We start from the raw sequence: 18,778 nt of genomic DNA on the forward strand, positions 1-18,778 counted from the left end.
CTATATTCGTGCCAAATTTGTTTGGCGATTGTTTTCCAAACAAATTCGCTCATCACTAGTCCTATTCACCTTGAATAAGGATACATTGTGTACGTTGGGTGAAGACTTTTTTTTAATTATAATTAAAAAAAATTAAATACCGTAAATGTTTAAGTGAATATATGTTTACAAATGTTAATTTACTCCTCTCGTTTAACATTTCACACAAGAAAACCACTGTATATACTGATAGTTTTAATGTAATACTTCAGTAACGCATCCCATAATCAGATGCGTATTGAGTTTCCTGTACTTGTTGGGTAGAGAAGTAACATGCTAAATGTGCAGTTTATAGTTAAATGAGCATTTTACACTAATCAATAATTGTTCTGATATCTTAAATATTAGTGGATTGCAGCAATAACTGGCCATTATAAGTACTTCTACAATATCTAACTATTGCCCGATCTGACATCAGATGTGGACAGATTATAGACAGGACAGTGAGACCATTGTTTAATGTAGCCAGTTAATAGGCCATGTGCATGATTACTGCAGGCTGTTGGATGGCTGTGTACAGCAGCACTTATAGAAATCTGATGTAAAAAAACAAACAAACTGTTTTTAAAAGGGTGGTTTGGCATTACTCTACCGTTGGAACTATTGTACACGTGTCCTGTTTTAAAAAAAAAAAATAATAAGTTATTCACCACATAACAAGCACAAGAAATTCAATACATATACATATATATGGATACAGGTTTTATACAATCCCTTTCCATTCAGAAGCCATAGGCCCCACTTTTCTACTCCTGAGTGATCAGCTGTTATCGAGAGGAGAAGCCACAGAAATAGCAGAGAAAATATTTGACCTGCCAACTATTCAGATTAACGGTCATTTATATACTATAAATTCACACACCTGCAAAGTCCCTGTTTCTGTATCCCACACAAGTTTTGTGAACATGTTCAATGCATATGCAAATCAACCTCCCTGCACATACCTTGAATATAGGCCTATTACCTTATTTGTCCTATGCAGCGTCATACAAAAGAGATAAACATTCAGAAATCCTGCCGTGTAATACCACTAGAATAAATCTCTAGATCTGCACCACAATGATGGCAGAACCATGCCGAAAGTCACAAAAATGTGATCATTAGGGATATTTTGCCCTTCTGGTAGTCGTCCCAGCGATGCTGATTAAGGCTACTTTCAGACATAGCGCATTTTTGAGCGCTATTTTGTGGGCGCTTTTCAAAAATGCGCAATGTCATTTTCGTCTGCCGGCAAAGTGAATGAGAAATTCACTTTGCCGTTCAGACACACCGCAAAAAAACGCGGCGCTTTTGTCTGCAAACACGCCGGCGTAAAAAGAATTGACATGTCAATTCTTTACGCAGCGGCGTGTCTGCGTATCCCCCTAGGGCCCCATATTACCTTCCACACACAGCGCCTTTGTCCTGGGTGTCGGCGTCTTTGTACGGAGGGGTTGACACCCAGGACCGGACGTGACGTCGGACAGGAAGAGGGAAGCCCCCGCCCCCCAGTGAAGCAGCATGGAGTCCTTAAACGTGGGGCTGCTGATCGAATTGGTGTGTGTGTGTGTGTGTGTGTCCCCATGCGACGCTAGTGCCACCATTGTGCTAAGTCGCCGTATGGGACTACTACTCCCATCCGGTATTAGGATGGGAGAGTTGTCCCTGTGTCCGGCGACTTAGCACAATTGTAAAGTTACACAAAACACCTACACACAATACACATACATGACACACAGTACATACAACACATAACATAGAGTATATACTCACCAACAGCACACTTGTAGGCGAAGCCCTCGATCCTCCAGGAAAAAATCCAAAAATAATAAACCAAATCCATACTCCCTGTCCGCAGAATCCATAAAACGAGTGTCCCACGCCGATCGGCTGCTCTCCGGCGATACACTGCCAGGAGCGAAGCTCCTAGCAGTGTATCGCGTACTGTCCCGGAGTTCAATGGCTCCGGCGTCTCGGTTAACAGCAGTACAGCTGCGTTGAACTTTCCCACGCAGCACTGCCGTTAAGCGAGAGTGCCGGGGTCAATGACCGCCGGTAAACTCGCTCGCGCATGCGCAGTGACACACCGACAGGAACTATGGCTCCTGTCAGTGTGTTGCTGCAGCCGTGGAGAGCAGACATATCTCTGGATGTGTCTGTTCTCCATGGAAAATCTTGATACGTGGCACTTAAATATGTGGCAATTAAATACGTGACACGTGGCACTTATACGTGATACGTGTCACTTAAATACGTGGCACTGAACTACGTGATATGTGGCACGTGTCACTTAGATACGTGGCACGTGGCACTGAAATATGTGGCACGTGGCACTTTGATACGTGGCACGTGGCACTTTGATACGTGGCACTTTGATACGTGGCACGTGGCACTTTGATACGTGGCACTTTGATACGTGGCACGTGGCACTTTGATACGTGGCACGTGGCACTTTGATACGTGGCACGTGGCACTTTGATACGTGGCACTGAAATACGTGGCACGTGGCACTGAAATACGTGATACGTGGCACTGAAATACGTGGCACTGAAATATGTGGCACGTGGCACTGAAATACGTGGCACTGAAATGTTAGGCTATGTTCACATTTGCGTTGTGCGCCACATGCGTCCTTTTTTTGATTGATTTTGGACGCAGCAAAAATGCAACTTGCTGCGTCCTCTGCGGCCGGATGCGTGCGCTGCAGTGACGCATGCGGCGCAAAACGCAAGTGCGACGCATGTCCATGCGCCCCCATGTTAAATATAGGGGCGCATGACGCATGCGGCGCCCGACGCTGCGGCGCAGACCGCAAATGTGAACGTAGACTTAAATAGCTGGATAGAGCTGGATCCGCGGGCTGTGATCTGGCCTACGCTCAGCACTCTGCGGAGCGCTGTCATTCAAAACACGTCCACTCATTTTGGTGTTTAGTCCCAAAATGGAGGATGGAAGAAGAAAAGGGTTGGACAAGGAAATGACATCATTTCTTTTTTTTTTTCCCCCACTGCAGTTAAAGCTTTATTTGTGTCAAACACAGACAATCTGCAGAGAAAACTGCATAAAAAAACGCACTAAAAACCGCATCAAAAACGCACCTGCGTTTTCTGCCAAGAGCTGCGGTTTTTGTCCTGAAAAAAAAGGATTGAAATCAGGATCGTGTGAACATACCCTTACCGTACAGGGTTACGAGGGGGGGCGTCTGACTGACGCCTGCCCTAGTAACCTGGGGTTAGTGACAGTGGGGTTAGTAAACCCCAGCTGATGTCTGTTCCGCTTGCTGAGGCGTCTTTGGCTCAAGGCCATTGCAGCTGGCAGAATCGACATGATGTTAACTCCAGTGTGTATTGTATTCCGAGTCATAAAGACAGGAAATGACCTCAATGACTCTTTTTTTTTTTTCCCCCTTTTTTTTTTTTCAAACAAACTTTATTTTCAGTACACAATGCGGCAAAAAACGCAGCAAAAAACGCAGTGTGTGAAAGCAGCTGCGTTTTTTGCCTGCGTAAAAAAACGCAGGTAAAGCAGCAGCAAAATACGCGCGCGTAAAAATACGCAGCAAATATGCTGTGTGTGAAAGTAGCCTGACACAATAAAGGCATACCTTTGTGATCAGCATATTAATCTTGGAAATATATAGACATGGAAATAGCGTAAAAGCAGATGACTGATTTACTATCTTGAATGACTTCACCAGTCTCCTTGTGAATTGTTTGGAATGACCCTCTGCCATAGCTCCTAGGTTTTCATGTCTTATTTCTTTACAGCTGTAACAGAGTTTGTGAAAAGGGGAGAGTGGATTACATCTGAAGATCGCCATGATGCCGGCAGGTATGTCCGTCTGCTTTTACAGATCTTTATTTTTCTCAGCTTAGACTATTTTGTTGCAGAAGGTACTTTAGACACGTTTTAAAATTATTGATCTTGTATTGACTTGTGGGATATATTGTAGCTGGAGCCATGTTCACAATTCTGCACAATATTGTATATAATTGTTAGGTTTGCTATCAAGTTTAGTAGCTACGCTTGTATAGTTCTCATTATTAGGGGCAGCACGGTGGCTCAGTGGGTAGCACTGCAGCCTTGCAGCGCTGGAGTCCTGGGTTCAAGTCCCACCAAGGACAACATCTGTTTGTATGTTCTTTTTCTGTTTATTGCAGTTCTTGCACTTATGTGTTTTGGAAGTGAGTGGTGCTGGCTGTATTGATAGCTATCTTTTCAGGGTTTTCCTTAATGTTCTTCTCCTTGTCTCTTTGTGCTTCACTCGGGGTTCTTGGAGAGGTTCCCACCTGGTTCTTGACTAGGCATCGGCCGCCTCACCAGACGCCAGCTGCCAGGTAACAGTGGGCCTGTGAAGGGCTCTGCAAAAGTCCCCCTTCCATTTCTAGGAGCTGGGTGAAGAGTATTCCTGGCCCTCAAGGGCCTGCCTATCTGGGCAGCTTGTGCCAAGTGCATCTATAACCCGCACCTTTGGTTTGATGCAAGTCTTGCTTGGTCTCTCTTCGTAGCGCATAACACTACTCCTATCCATTTAGCAAGAACCTATGTAAGGCCAATGTGTAAGGCCATGTGCACACGCTGCGGATTCCATTGCGGAATTTTCCGCAGCGGATTTGATAAATCCTCAGTGCAAACCCTCGGGGGTTTTTACGGCGGATTTAACACGGTTTCTATTGCGGTTTCCGCTGCGGGTTTTCACCTGCAGATTTCTATTGGAGCAGGTGTAAACCCGCAGCGGAATCCACACAAGGAATTGACATGCTGCGGAATATAAACCGCTGCGTTTCCGCAGCATGTGCACTGCGGATTTCGTTTCCCATAGGTTTACATTGTACTGTAAACTCATGGGAAACCGCTGCAGAAACACTGCGGTTCCGCAGCTTGTGCACATACCCTAAGGGGCACTTCCAAAAGACCATTATTTAAAAAAAAAAAAAAAAAAAAAGCGGGCAAAGCCCAGATGATAAAATGATCAAACTTTTATTGACAAAATGTATTAAAGCAAAGAAATAAAATCGTAGAAAAAGGCAGATGTTATCCTCTGCATACCAACACAGTCGGTATCACAATGAATACATAAATAGCAACCTCGGAATGAATGAAGTATTGGGGAGTCAAACCAAGACTTCTGCAGATAAAGTGAGAAAAGGGGTGCAAAACTTCTCCGTAAATTACAAAAGTGAAAAAATGGCAGTCTGAATCAGTCCTTAATATTAAGCGTACCACATAATGATGAGCTAGGTGGTGCATGTAAATGTGTTGAAGACTAAATGTGTTCAATATTGAAAAAAGAAATGGCACTCACTGTTGCTTCTTAAAAAAGGTTAATGTCCTTTATTCCATGTGGCGGGACAATGCTATAACATGCAGGAGGAGCGGAGAAGTGAACGAGGACAACAGCTATTTTACCCTTCGCCATGACAGCACCCACTGGAGAGATGGGGATCCGCCCCAAGGAACAGGAAACCTACAGAGACATAAAAGGGGGCGGTCCCCCTCTCCTCCTCAGTTTAGGTTTCCTGTTCCCAGGGGACAGGATCTCTGAAGACTACAGAAGATCTTACCTGGGCTAGGAGCATCCGCCTGTGCGGTTTCTGCGGGAACGGCAGGGGATGCAGTCCAGATGCAGCGTCGGGGGAGATTCCGTTAGACGGCTCCCCCCTCGTCTGGCCGGCATGTGGGATGGCTGAGTCCGGGAGAGACGACGCCGATTCCACAAGAGCAACGCTGCAGAGGTGCGGCCTTGAAGAGGCTCCAGACGCGGACCACCAGGTAAAGGGTCCGGGATCTGCGGCACAGCTGCAGCGGCAGCCGGTACACCGCTCCATAGCGCAGGCCGGGATAATGGTGGCCGCACATGCGTGGAGCGGTGTAAGAATCCCCAGAATGACCCGGAGGTAGAGGAGCACTTCCGGGTCACTCACACAGCGGTGGGGGAAAGCGCGGTTTCGCGCATGCGCAGTGCACCGCTGTGAAAAAAAAAAAAAAAAAAGTTTACTGACCGGATCCTGGCCTATAAAAAGGGGGAAGTTGCAAACGCACAGGCGATGCAACATGTCGTCCCCAGGCAAGACTGTGGACCCAGCAGGTGAGCCAGCCAGCAGAAGGTCCTCAGATGCCAGCCACAGGAGTGAGACCAAGGATTCAAGATCCAGAAAGTCGCAGCCTCCTATTTCGGTACCGTACAGCTTCACTGGGTGAGTGTGATTTCCCCTCTGCCTATAAAGCTGACACCCTTTTCCACAAATGTCTTCTTCTCCCAGGCCAAAAAGAGACAGAAATCTAAGCACAAGCAATGTGCGTTATGTGACGAGCCTCTCCCAGATTCCCACCCCAAAAAACTCTGCAATCAGTGTATGGCGGAAACAATGCAGAGTCCATCTATGTCGGTCACAGATATACGGGCCATAATTAGAGAGGAATTACAGGCCATCTCACAAGCCAGTACCCCCCCTAAAAAATCCGGGAAAGAAAAGGCTATATCCAGCTCTGAGTCCGAGGAGGAAGGCGTTATCCACTCAGACTCCTCGCAGGCGTCATCCTCTTCCTCAACACATTCCGACATTGAGGGTCGAGCTTGTTTTCCCCTTGATGGGGTGGACAACCTAGTAAAGTCCATCAGGAATACTATAGGTTGTGAGGATACAAAAGACGACCAAACTGCACAAGACATCATGTTTGCAGGGTTGGCGGAGAGGAAGAGAAGAGCATTCCCAGTAATTCCTGCGGTTAAGGCACTGATAAAGAGGGAGTGGGAGAAACAGGACCAGAGAGGTTTTCTCCCGTCAGCCTCCAAAAGGAAGTACCCCTTTAATGATGAGGAGTTAATTTCATGGACTAAAATCCCTAAGGTGGACGCTGCAGTCGCCTCCACCTCAAAACAGTCAGCTCTACCAGTCGAGGATGCGGGCCTACTTTCTGATCCTCTAGATCGGAAGGCAGAATCGTCACTGAAACGATCATGGGAGGCTTCCACGGGCATATTTAAGCCATCAATTGCCAGCACGTGCACAGCTAGATCCATGCTTGTTTGGATTGATCAGCTGGATCAACAGATCGAACAGGGGGTCTCCAGACAAAAATTGCGGGATGCGATACCACTAATTAGAGGTGCAGCAGCATTCATGGCCGATGCTTCAGCTGACTCTCTTCGCCTTGCAGCAAGATCAGCCGGTCTAATTAATAATGCCAGACGTGCGTTATGGATGAAGAGCTGGAAGGGGGATACGCAGTCAAAGGCTAAGATCTGCGCTATTCCGTGTGAGGGTGAGTTTTTGTTTGGGAAAGCATTAGACGAGATCCTCAAAAAAGCAAAAGAGAGGAAAAAAGCCTTCCCTGACCCCTCAATTCCTTTCTATAGGAAGACCTTTAGGAAGATGCCGTTCGGGAAAAGAACACAAAATGAAAGATCGTCACGATGGGCCACAAGAGAGGGAAAACAGGGTGGCACTATGTTCAAAGGCCCCCCCTTCCGTAGAGACAACAAATTCTGAAACACCAGACACCCCAGTAGGGGGCAGGTTAAAATTTTTCTTTCCCCAATGGCGAAAAATCACGTCAAGTTCCTGGGTGTAAATATTATTAAGGAAGGAATGAAAATAGAATTCCTCCAAATTCCCCATGATTCCTTTATTTTAACAGCCCTTTCCTCACCAGTGCAACAGAAGGCCCTTGAACTGGAAATTAGAAGTCTTATAGTTAAAAATGTTTTAGTTAGGGTGCCAAAGGGACAAGAGGGTAAAGGGTTCTACTCTCCGTTATTTTTAATCCCTAAACCCGATGGTTCATTTCGAACAATTATAAATCTTAAAAAACTCAATACGTTTATTAAAAATTATACGTTTTAAATGGAGTCTATTAGATCGGCCATTAAGCTCCTTTTTCCAAATTGTAGAATGGGCGGCATTGATTTAAAAGATGCCTACTACCATCTCCCTATCCATAGTAGGTATCAAAAATACTTAAGAGTGGCAGTAACTCTTGAGGGGGAGATTCATCATTTCCAGTATACAGCCATGCCCTTCGGTCTCTCCACTGCACCCAGGATCTTCACGAAGGTAATGTTAGAAGTAATGGCCTACCTTCGCCAGAGAGACACATTAATCATTCCCTACTTAGATGATTTTTTAGTTGTAGGAAATTCATCCCTTCAGTGTGCGGAACGATTAGCTGACACTGTCTCGTCCTTAGAAAGCCTGGGCTGGATCGTCAACTATAAAAAATCCAGACTCATCCCACTTTCTCTTCAGACATTTTTGGGATTTAATCTAGATTCCATAAAGCAAAAATGTCTACTTCCCCAAGAAAAAATATCTCTTATAGAGGGTAAAGTTGTGGCGGCCATTCACAAACCTCAAATGTCCCTGAGAGCAGGAATGTCCTTGCTAGGATCCCTCTCCTCCTGTACTCCAGCCGTTCAGTGGGCACAACTTCATACCCGAACATTACAACATCAGATACTTCGGGAACAGAGAAAATTTCTGGGGCACCTTGAATCGAAAATAACTTTATCCAAGAAAGTCTTATCCTCCTTAGAATGGTGGCAAAATAAAGACAACCTAGCGGGGGGTGTCCCTTGGGTAATATCACCATCCCACACGATAACTACGGACGCTAGTCCCCACGGGTGGGGCGCACACATGGGAGATAGATTCTGCCAGGGAACCTGGGATAAGAATGAGGATTTATATTCATCAAACCTGAAAGAATTGAATGCGGTAAACTATGCACTGCGTCAATTTCTCCCACAGCTACGAGGAAGCCACGTCAGAATCTGTTCAGACAACACTACGACAGTGGCGTATTTAAACAAACAAGGCGGCACAAGATCAGACGCTCTAATGTCTTCCGCAAACAGTACCTTAATCCTGGCCGAAAAGCATCTGTTGTCCCTCTCGGCAGTCCACATCAAAGGAGAGGACAATCAACAAGCGGACTTTCTAAGTCGACACACTCTTCGACAAGGAGAATGGTGTCTCAATCCTCACATTTTCCACAAGATAACATTGTTATGGGGCAAACCCCAAATAGACCTGTTCGCTACAAAACAAAACAAACAAGTCCACAAATTCGCATCTCGGTCCCGTGCAGATCACCCGGACATTCTAGATGCTCTTCAAACACCATGGCAATTCAAGCTGGCGTATGCTTTCCCTCCGATAATTCTGCTTCCACAAGTAATACGGAAAATCAGGGAAGAGCAGGCCAGGATAATACTGATAGCGCCATTCTGGCCCAAGAGACCATGGTTCTCGTGCCTGCGGTCAATGTCGGTGACGGATCCTTGGGTCCTTCCCTCAATCCCAAACCTTCTCTCTCAGGGACCTTTCTTCCACCCTCAGGTGGACAGCCTCCACCTGACGGCCTGGAATTTGAAAGGCAGATATTAAATTCCAGGGGGTTTTCAAAAGGCCTAATTGATACACTCCTGCTTAGCAGGAAACCATCTACGACAAAAATTTACACCAAAGTATGGAAGAAATTTCTACAGTTCCATACTAGTTCAAACCCCTCTGAAGTCCCAATAAAATCTATATTAGAATTTCTACAGAAAGGGAAAGAGTTAGGTCTGTCAGTTAACACATTAAAGGTCCAGGTGTCTGCTCTGGGTGCCCTCTATGGCCATAATATTGCTGGTAATAAATGGGTATCCCGCTTCATCACGGCCTGTGAACGAGTTACTCCTGTCCACATACCTAGGGTAGCTCCTTGGGATCTAAATCTAGTCTTAGACTCTCTAACAGAATCTCCGTTTGAGCCTATAGACACAGCATCTTTAAAACACTTGTCGTTAAAAACAGCCTTCTTAGTAGCCTTAACATCGGCTAGAAGAGTCAGCGACATTCAGGCCTTGTCGATAGATCAACCTTACCTTCTCACATTTCATGACAGACTAATCTTAAAACCGGACCCCCTATACCTTCCTAAGGTAGCAGGGAAGTTCCACAGGTCACAGGAGATACATCTTCCTACTTTCTTTAAAGACCCCTCTACTCCTGAAGAACAAAAATTCCATACTCTAGACGTCAGGAGAGTAGTTTTGCAATATATTGAGAAAACTAGTAGTTGGAGGCAGAGTAGGGCTCTGTTCATATCCTTCCAGGGCAAAAAGAAAGGATATGGAGTCACAAGAGCAACATTATCCAGGTGGATAAGAGACGCTATCCGGTTGGCCTATTTCATGAAAAATGAAGAACCTCCGGAGGGCATCAAAGCACATTCCACCAGAGCCATGGCTTCTTCCTGGGCCGAAAAAGGGAACGTGCCAATCGAAGATATATGTAAGGCTGCAACTTGGTTGGCTCCTTCCACTTTCTATAATCACTACAGGCTCGACCTGTCTTCCGACTCTGACCTACACTTTGGCAGGACTATCCGCAGCACGGTGGTCCCCCCCTAGGTGTTGGTCTCTGGAAATCTCTCCAGTGGGTGCTGTCATGGCGAAGGGTAAATAGCCGGATTACTTACGGTAATGCTCTTTTAATGAGTCCATGACAGCACCCAGTCACATTCCTCCCTAATAAAAGCCAATGTAATTACTTCTATGAAGTTTATATTCTGATGATACATTGTGATGATTGACTAACACTGGCGGTCCTCCGGGTACTCTGAAATTAAACTGAGGAGGAGAGGGGGACCGCCCCCTTTTATGTCTCTGTAGGTTTCCTGTTCCTTGGGGCGGATCCCTATCTCTCCAGTGGGTGCTGTCATGGACTCATTAAAAGAGCATTACCGTAAGTAATCCGGCTATTCGCGCCTATCCCAGCGCTTCTGTGGGTCCAAACCCGGACCCGCAGACGTGCTGAGATAGGCACATAACGGCTTTAAGGTAAATGCTATATTGAGCAAAATGTATATCTATTATTAGTAAAAGGGTTCAAATATACACAGAGTTGTGCAGTAACAAAAAAAGGAGGGCTGTTGAAAATCTCAATGGCTCTTATAGTCAGCATGGACACAATGGCAAAAAGGTAAGAACAAACGCAACCTGTATACAGACTTGGGATGCTGAGAATAGGGGCCCCAACATGTGTTTTGTGTTAGCTTCTTCCTGGGGTATGTACATCGAGGGAGCAGTAGTAGGGCCCTTATATGGAAGGTGTCACTGGTGGTAGCGGTGGATAATGGCGTTTGTGGCAGTCAGACAAGGTACCAGGAGCGGTGGATCTGACGTTACCAGTCATCGCCCACCTCCAACATGTCAGAAGGTGGGAGGGGAGGGTGACGCCACATGGACACGTGGTCACTGGGTGACAGAGGGGAGTGGCCTCAGTTAGCAGGATTCCCTGACAAGGGAGCACATAAGGTATATGCAACTAAAATGACAGTGCAACGTGTGCTCATAAGGATGTGTGGGTAGTGAGTGTGAACGGGAGCAGTGTGAAATGAAAGGAAGTCGCAAGAAACGGAATGAAGAATACAGATAAAATGTAATGTGATGAAGAAACCAGTAGTGAATGCAGAAATTAAAATGTGTATCAAGGTAAGGTGAATATGGTATTGATATGCAAACTTAAGGCATACAAATGGTAAAGTATTCAAAATCACTACAAAACCTAATGTGTGTGTGTGTGTATATAGGACTAAGATAACAATGCGAAGAGGGTCAGTGGACATAATTGAATGGTGAACAATGGCAGTGTATGAAATGAAGTGACAGAACACATAGTATATATTAACCCTTTCTTGACAAGGCCAATTTTTTTTCAATCTGACTATTGTCACTTTATGTGATAACTCTGGAACACTTCAACATATCCATTAATTTTTAGGTTTTTTTCATGACATATTGTGCTTTTTGATAATGCTAAATTTATGTAGCTGACTTCTGCATTAATTTATTAAAATATCCGAAATTTAAAAAATGTAGCAATTTTCTAAATTTCAGTGATTATCCCTTTAACACAGATAGTTATACCACACAAAACATTAACTCCTTCCTGACATGCACCATACATATACTGCTTTGCAAGAGGTGTTCCCGCAAAGAGAAGTATATGTATGGCGCGTCCTCACGCTGAGTGCTGCGACAATCGGGTGCGGGTGTCAGCTGTATGTGACAGCTGACACCCTGCAGCAACAACCACAATCGGTGCTAGCACCGCTCACGAGCATTTAACCCCTCTGATGCCGCTGTCAGTTGCGGTCGCGTTGTCCTGATGGTCTCCATGGAGACCCCCAGCACCAAGATGGCCACGGGTCGATCTGGGTCCTGCAAGGAATGTGGCTTGTGAGCTCCTGCTGAGAGTAGGCGCTGGTATGCCTACTTCCCTGCCTGTCAGATCCTCATCTCCTACTCTGATAGATGTATATATATCTCAGATATATCCCGCACAGGAAACCATGGAACTGCAGGGGGCTCTGGCCTTTCACAAAATGTCGGCGGAGACCCCCGCACAGCACCACCGGGCATCCCCTCCTCCAAGCATGCGGCTTGCAGCAATGGTACCAGTAAGGTATATACGCATTATAAGACGCACCCCATTTTCCCCCAAAATCTGGGGGGAAGAGTGCATCTTATAGTCTGAAAAATACGATATATATATATATATATATATATATATTGGAGCAGCACTGCCAAATACCTCAATAAATGTGCAAAGATTTTCCTACCAGCGGTCCAATGGTTCCTTATAATAGAATAAAAAAGAAAAACCGCACAAAAAAATGAACTTTATTGCCCAATGGCGTTGCGACGTTTCGGATGTGATATCCTTTCTTGAGAAGGGATGTCACATCCGAAAACGTTGCCACGCCATTGGGCAATAAAGTCAATTTTTTCCCTTCCCCCATGACCGCACACCTGAGAGAGGTTATCCGCCCAGTCAGGGCAGGAACCCTACTGAAAATAAAAGGGGACCCTTGTGCTGGAAGATGGCATTCAAGATTTTTCTTTTCTCACCCACGCCTGTCCCGGCACTGGAAGAACAGGCAGGACGCCTGTATTCCAGCCTTCAGGTTGTGGAAGCGCTGCCCGTGCGCCCTGTGGGCCTTGTCGTACGTGCGGGCATGAGACAGCGCAGTCAGGGGTCCAGCGACTCCTCTGTCTGCTGTCCATCACTCCGGGGTGAGTCCCGCTGCCGGCGTTGCGCGTGAGGCACACCGGGAATGTGCGTGCCCGCGTGACATCAGTATGACTCATCGGATCCAAGATGGCGGTGCCCATGGTTGACACACCGTCCGGTGGTGCAGAGATTTTTCAAGCGTGTCGGCAGGGTGGCGGAGGTGGGAGGGGCACCAGAGGATGCGGAGAACGCAGTGGATCCCTCTAAAAAGGAGGGATGACCACAGAAGAGGCACTCATGTCCAGTATTCACCATGGAAGGGTATGGAGCTGGAGCTCTTACCAAGTTCTAAGCCTGGTCACCAGAGAGGATCAGGCACTGGGAGAAGTAGCCGCTCGAGTGGCAGTTGTCCCGACCAGAGGTCACAGGGCTCCTCAGTATCCAGGAGAGGCATGGTTCGTACTCCTGATCAGCCTCCGAATCCGGTACCCCTGGTTGACAGCGGTGGTGAGTGATCTACGAGAATGTCAACCTGGTGTTAATGGGGGTCATTTTTCTCTGCTTAATTACCAGGGGCCGAGGAAGGCTAGTGCCAAAACAAGAAATAAGGAGTGTGCCCTTTGCAAAACCCCGCTGGCAGTTCAGTGGCAGAAGGATCTCTGTGCTGACTGTATTCATAAAACAATAAGGGATGAAGCCCCCGACTTCACCACAAGCCTTAGGGCCATAATCAGGGCAGAGGTAAAAGGTTCCCTAAAGTCAGCCCTAAAAAAAAAAAGGGAGCAAGAAGACCAATAAAGTGCTCAGCCTCTGAAGCGTCTCCTTCTGGTGGGGATTATGTTGAGAAATTCCTGCTTCCCTCCTCCTCCTCTTCCCAATCCTCGGACTCCTCCCCAGACAGTGATATAGGGGGCCGACCTTGCTTTCTAACCGAGGATGTGGAAAGACTGGTTAAAGTGGTCAGATCCACAATGGGCCTGAAAGAGGACAGAACACCTAGATCCTTGGCAGATGTTATGTTCGGGGGCCTGGAGGAAAAGAGGAAGTGCCCCTTCCCCGTTAATACCAAGGTGAAGGCGCTGATAAAGAATGGAAGAGGCCAGAGATGTCGGGTAGCTTACCATCCTCTTCCAAAAGAAGGTACCCCTTCGAGGAAAAAGACTCAGAGAGCTGGGAAAAAATCCCTTAAATTGATGAGGCCGTGGCTAGATCCTCGAAAAATTGTCTTTACCCTTAGAGGACAAAAAGGCAGATGGGTTCTTGAGGCACACCTGGGAGGCAGTGCTAGGGGGCTTGAATCCATAAATAGCTGGGACGTGTACTGCTCTCTCTCTCTCTCTCTCTCTCATGATCTGGCTGCAACTGATTAACGAACAACTGAGAAATAGTTCCAAGGGAGGAGATCTTGGCCAATATGACTCTGATGCAAGGGGCAGCAGTCTTCTTAGCGGACTCCTCAGCGGACTCCGCAAGAGTGGCAGCCAGGGCGGCAGGCCCTTTTAAATTTTTTTGTTTTTTTAAACAGGGATATGGTGCCCACACTGCTGTATACTGCGTGGGCTGTGTTGTATACTGCGTGGGCTGTGTTGTATACTGCGTGGGCTGTGTTGTATACTGCGTGGGCTGTGTTGTATACTGCGTGGGCTGTGTTGTATACTGCGTGGGCTGTGTTGTATACTGCGTGGGCTGTGTTGTATACTGCGTGGGCTGTGTTGTATACTGCGTGGGCTGTGTTGTATACTGCGTGGGCTGTGTTGTATATTGCGTGGCTGTGCTATATACTATGTGGCTGCTATACTACGTGGCTGTCCTATATACTACGTGGCTGTGCTAAGCGCTACATACATACATACATACATACATACATACATACATACATACATACATACATACATACTTATTCTAGAATACCCGATGCGTTAGAATCGGGCCTCCATCTAGTTTATCATAAAGCCAGATAAGCTAACAAAATTGAATATGAAGATGGTGACATTCAAATATTTCAAGACCTTTCAAAACTAACTTGATCTTGAGAGATGGAAACATAGCCTACAAATGGATGTTTCCGTTCAGACTTGCTCTCTCCTTTGAAAATTAAACCTTAATTATCAAAACTCCAGAAGACTTACCCTTCGTTCTAAATAATTTAGACCTTCCTCAACTCCAAATACATTGCTGGACATCAGCGGAAGATTTTATCAGTCTCCCACAGCTACCAAAGCACGAAGAATTATACATCCCTCAAAAAATATTGCCCTTTTTTTTCTACAGTACACAAAGAAAGTCTAGAATTGATTATTTATACCACATCATTTAATGAGTCTAGTGAACAATACTGCTTATGAAACTATTGGATGCTTAATAACCACTTAATTTATAATATTGAATCTCAGAAATACAAAAAAGAGAAAATATTAAACAATTTTTCCTGGAAAACTGCTCATACGATATATGTAACTCCAACATATGGGAGGCACACAAAGCAGTGCTTAGAGGCCTTATAGAATTAGGCTGTAGGGAAAAAAAAGAAAGAGAAGCACGCCACTACCTTATTAGCTCAAATTAAAGACTTAGAAGGAAGGCACAAAGTAACTCAAACACTTACATTAGAAAAAGACCTTTTCAGACTGTGATCAGAACTCAGAGTTTCTGAGACAAGACTCCGAAAAATACTTATAATATTCTAGATTTAAATCTTACATGCAAGCAAATAAATGCAGCAAAAATTTGGCTAATCTGATTAAAAAACAAACTTGGCTTTTATACAAATAAATCAAAGACAAACGAGACCAGCTATATCATCAAACTGGAATGCTGTAGATAAGCCCCCGATGTATCCTAAAAGATCAGAAAAAGAGGTTATATTATACTCACCCAGGGGCGGTCCCGCTGCTGGTCCGGCTCCTCCTATCTTCATAGGATGACGTCCTCTTCTGGTCTTCAGGCTGCGGCTCCGGCGCAGGCGTACTTTGTCTGCCCTGTTGAGGGCAGAGCAAAGTACTGCAGTGCGCAGGCGCTGGGCCTCTCTGACCTTTCCCGGCGCCTACGCACTGCAGTACTTTGCTCTGCCCTCAACAGGGCAGACAAAGTGCGCCGGAGCCGCAGCCTGAAGACCAGAAGAGGACGTCATTGTAAGAAGATGGGAGGCCCCGGACCGCGACGCCCATCGGATCGGACATCCCGCCCAGGTGAGTATTTTTTAACCTTTAACCTTTTTTTATCATCTTTTAGGATACATCGGGGGCTTATCTACAGCATTACAGAATGCTGTAGATAAGCCCCTAATGCCGGTGGGCTTGGCTTACCTTTGATTTTGGGGGTGACAGATTCCCTTTAATACATTGTTCCCTCTAACTTCCCAATTAGGCTTCTCAACGTTCATCCTCAATACCAGCATATGAGTGTTCACATTATAATATCCCATCATCTTAATGCAGCTAAAATCTTTATTCCAAGACAGGAAGGATACAGAACCCCCTTCTCTCTCAGAATGGATTAATGAATCCAATAGCATTTACTCATTTGAAAAAATTCGCTTAATCCATCCCAATCAACATAAACTTCGAAAAAGCTGGCAACAGTGGTATGAATACCAAAACAAGATATTATTTATTTATATAGCACCATTAATTCCATGGTGCTGTACATGAGAAAAGGGGTTACGTACAGGGTTATAGATATCGTTTACAGTAAACAAATTTACAGTCACGGACTGGTACACTGGAGAGGTCCCTGTCCTTGCGGACTTACATTCTTCGGGGTTAAGCTTTAAATCATAGTATTGTATTATTTAGTATCTATATGCTATACTCATGTTTAATTTCTGTATTATAGAAAAAGAAAGAGGTTCTATCTCAACAGGACTACCACCCCAGTCACACCCTCACTCCCTTTGCCCCAAGTTCGTTACCCCTCCCATCTTCCCCTATATCTTCCTTTCTTCCCCACTTCCAACTCCCTTAAACGGTATATACCGTAAAGAAAATAAATGTTGATTTTCTTGGTACAAATAAGAGTAGTTACAGAGATACAAACATTCTTAAATAAAGAATTTATATTAAAAAAAACCAAAAACTTCAACTCGATCCACAAAAAAAAGCAAGTCCCCACTCAGATCGGTCATCTGCTAATCGAAATATAAGGGGCCTCCACGTTACTGGTAGTACAAAGGCTCAGGAAAAGCGAAATGGCTCATCGCCCCAACCCCGCCCCCCCCTCCCCCCCCCCAAAAAAAAACAAAAAACTGCAAATTCTCTGCTCTCAAATCCAAATGCACCTACCCTTATGAGCCCAAGTGTGGCTAAACCACATTTAGCTCCCACGTGTTTGGGATTTCTGTAGTGATGAGAGCCCACCTAATTTACAGGCGCGGCTCCGGAAGCATGAGCTGGGCATAATGTACTGGTCACTACAACGGCGGTTTGCAGTTTTCAACTGGCAACATTCACTGCTGCTTGTTTCTGGACAACAGCCATGGAGTCAAAATAGTCACTACATCTGTAGATAAATTCCCAAAGGGGTTATAATTTCCAAAATGGGGTCACTTGAGGGGGGATTCTGCTTTTCTATCACTTAGGGGCTCTTTATATGGAATCTGCAAACTATTCAGGGAAAATATGCGTTCCGGGAGGCAAATAGCCCTCCGTATGGCAAAGTCGTACTGTACAGCCACATATGGGGTATTTCTACATTCAGCAGAAATTGTGTGACAAATTTTGGTGCCATTTTTACCCATTTCCCAGTGTGAAAATGTAAAACTTGGGGCTAACACACAATCTTGGTGGTAAAACTGTAAATTATTTTTTCTTCACTGCCCAATAGTATTAAAGTCTGTGACACACCTGTGGTGTCAATATAATCACTCCACCCCTAGATGATTTCATTGAGAAGTTTAATAGCCTTAGGGTATGTTTCCACGGTCAGGAAACGCTGCTTGTTTGACGCTGCGCAGAGCTGCAGCGTCAAAACACGCAGCGTCCAGATGTTCCAGCATAGTGGAGGGGATTTTATGAAATCCCGTCTCCACTATGCGTGGAAACCCGTACGCGGCGGCCCTGCGACTCCGGACATGCTGCGCGTCTTTTCAGAACGCAGCATGTCCGTACACCTTGCGGGGACGCAGCGTCCCCGCAAGGCATATCACAGGGCCCTATGGGACAGAGCGATCATCCCGGATGTGAAGAGTTAACACATCCGGCATGATCGCGTCCCAGAAAGGGGGCGGGGCTTAGCGCCGAGCGGCTTCGCCGCTGCGGCGATACCGCCGGCCATCCTGAACGTGGAGACATAGCCTTAGAGACACAATTTTACCTATGTGCACATGCTGCTTATTACTCTGCAGATTTTTCCTGACTGATTTTGGTAAATCCGCAGGTAAACCGCACTGCGGATTTCCTACGGAATTACTGCGTTTTTTTTTTTTTTTTTGCGGATTCCACCTGCGTGTTTACACCTGCGGATTCCTATTATGGAGCAGGTGTAAACCGCTGCGGAATCCGCACAAAGAATTGATATGTTGCGGAATAAACAACGCTACTTTTCCACGCGTTTTTGTCCACAGCATGTGCACTGCGGATTTTGTTTTCCATAGGTTTACATGGTACTGTAAACTCAGGGAAAACTGCTGCGGATCCGCAGCAAAATCCGCAACGTGTGCACATAGCCTTATGGGGGTTCTGTTGTTCTGGCTCCTCAGGGGCTCTGTCAATGCAACATGGCACCCTCAAACAAGTACAGCAAAATCTGCTCTGTAATAT

At 45.7% G+C, this 18,778-nt stretch overlaps 2 protein-coding genes across 2 annotated transcripts in view; both read left to right on the plus strand.

Moving 5' to 3' along the window:
- LOC143804768 (protein Mis18-alpha-like) overlaps positions 1 to 18,778 on the plus strand; it is a 69,504-nt gene that overhangs the window by 25,918 nt on the left and 24,808 nt on the right. The window contains exon 2 of the mRNA XM_077283167.1: positions 3,786 to 3,849. Within this exon, the coding sequence (XP_077139282.1) occupies positions 3,786 to 3,849 (64 nt within the window). The remainder of the gene's footprint in view (positions 1 to 3,785; positions 3,850 to 18,778) is intronic.
- LOC143804766 (uncharacterized) lies at positions 5,454 to 8,462 on the plus strand. Its single transcript, XM_077283163.1, has 2 exons — positions 5,454 to 6,195; positions 6,282 to 8,462. The coding sequence occupies exons 1-2, from the start codon at positions 6,073 to 6,075 to the stop codon at positions 7,509 to 7,511; spliced, it is 1,353 nt and encodes a 450-aa protein (XP_077139278.1). The 5' UTR covers positions 5,454 to 6,072; the 3' UTR covers positions 7,512 to 8,462.

This window comes from Ranitomeya variabilis, chromosome 2 (assembly GCF_051348905.1).
Source record: "Ranitomeya variabilis isolate aRanVar5 chromosome 2, aRanVar5.hap1, whole genome shotgun sequence".
NCBI classification, from domain to species: Eukaryota; Metazoa; Chordata; class Amphibia; order Anura; family Dendrobatidae; genus Ranitomeya; species Ranitomeya variabilis.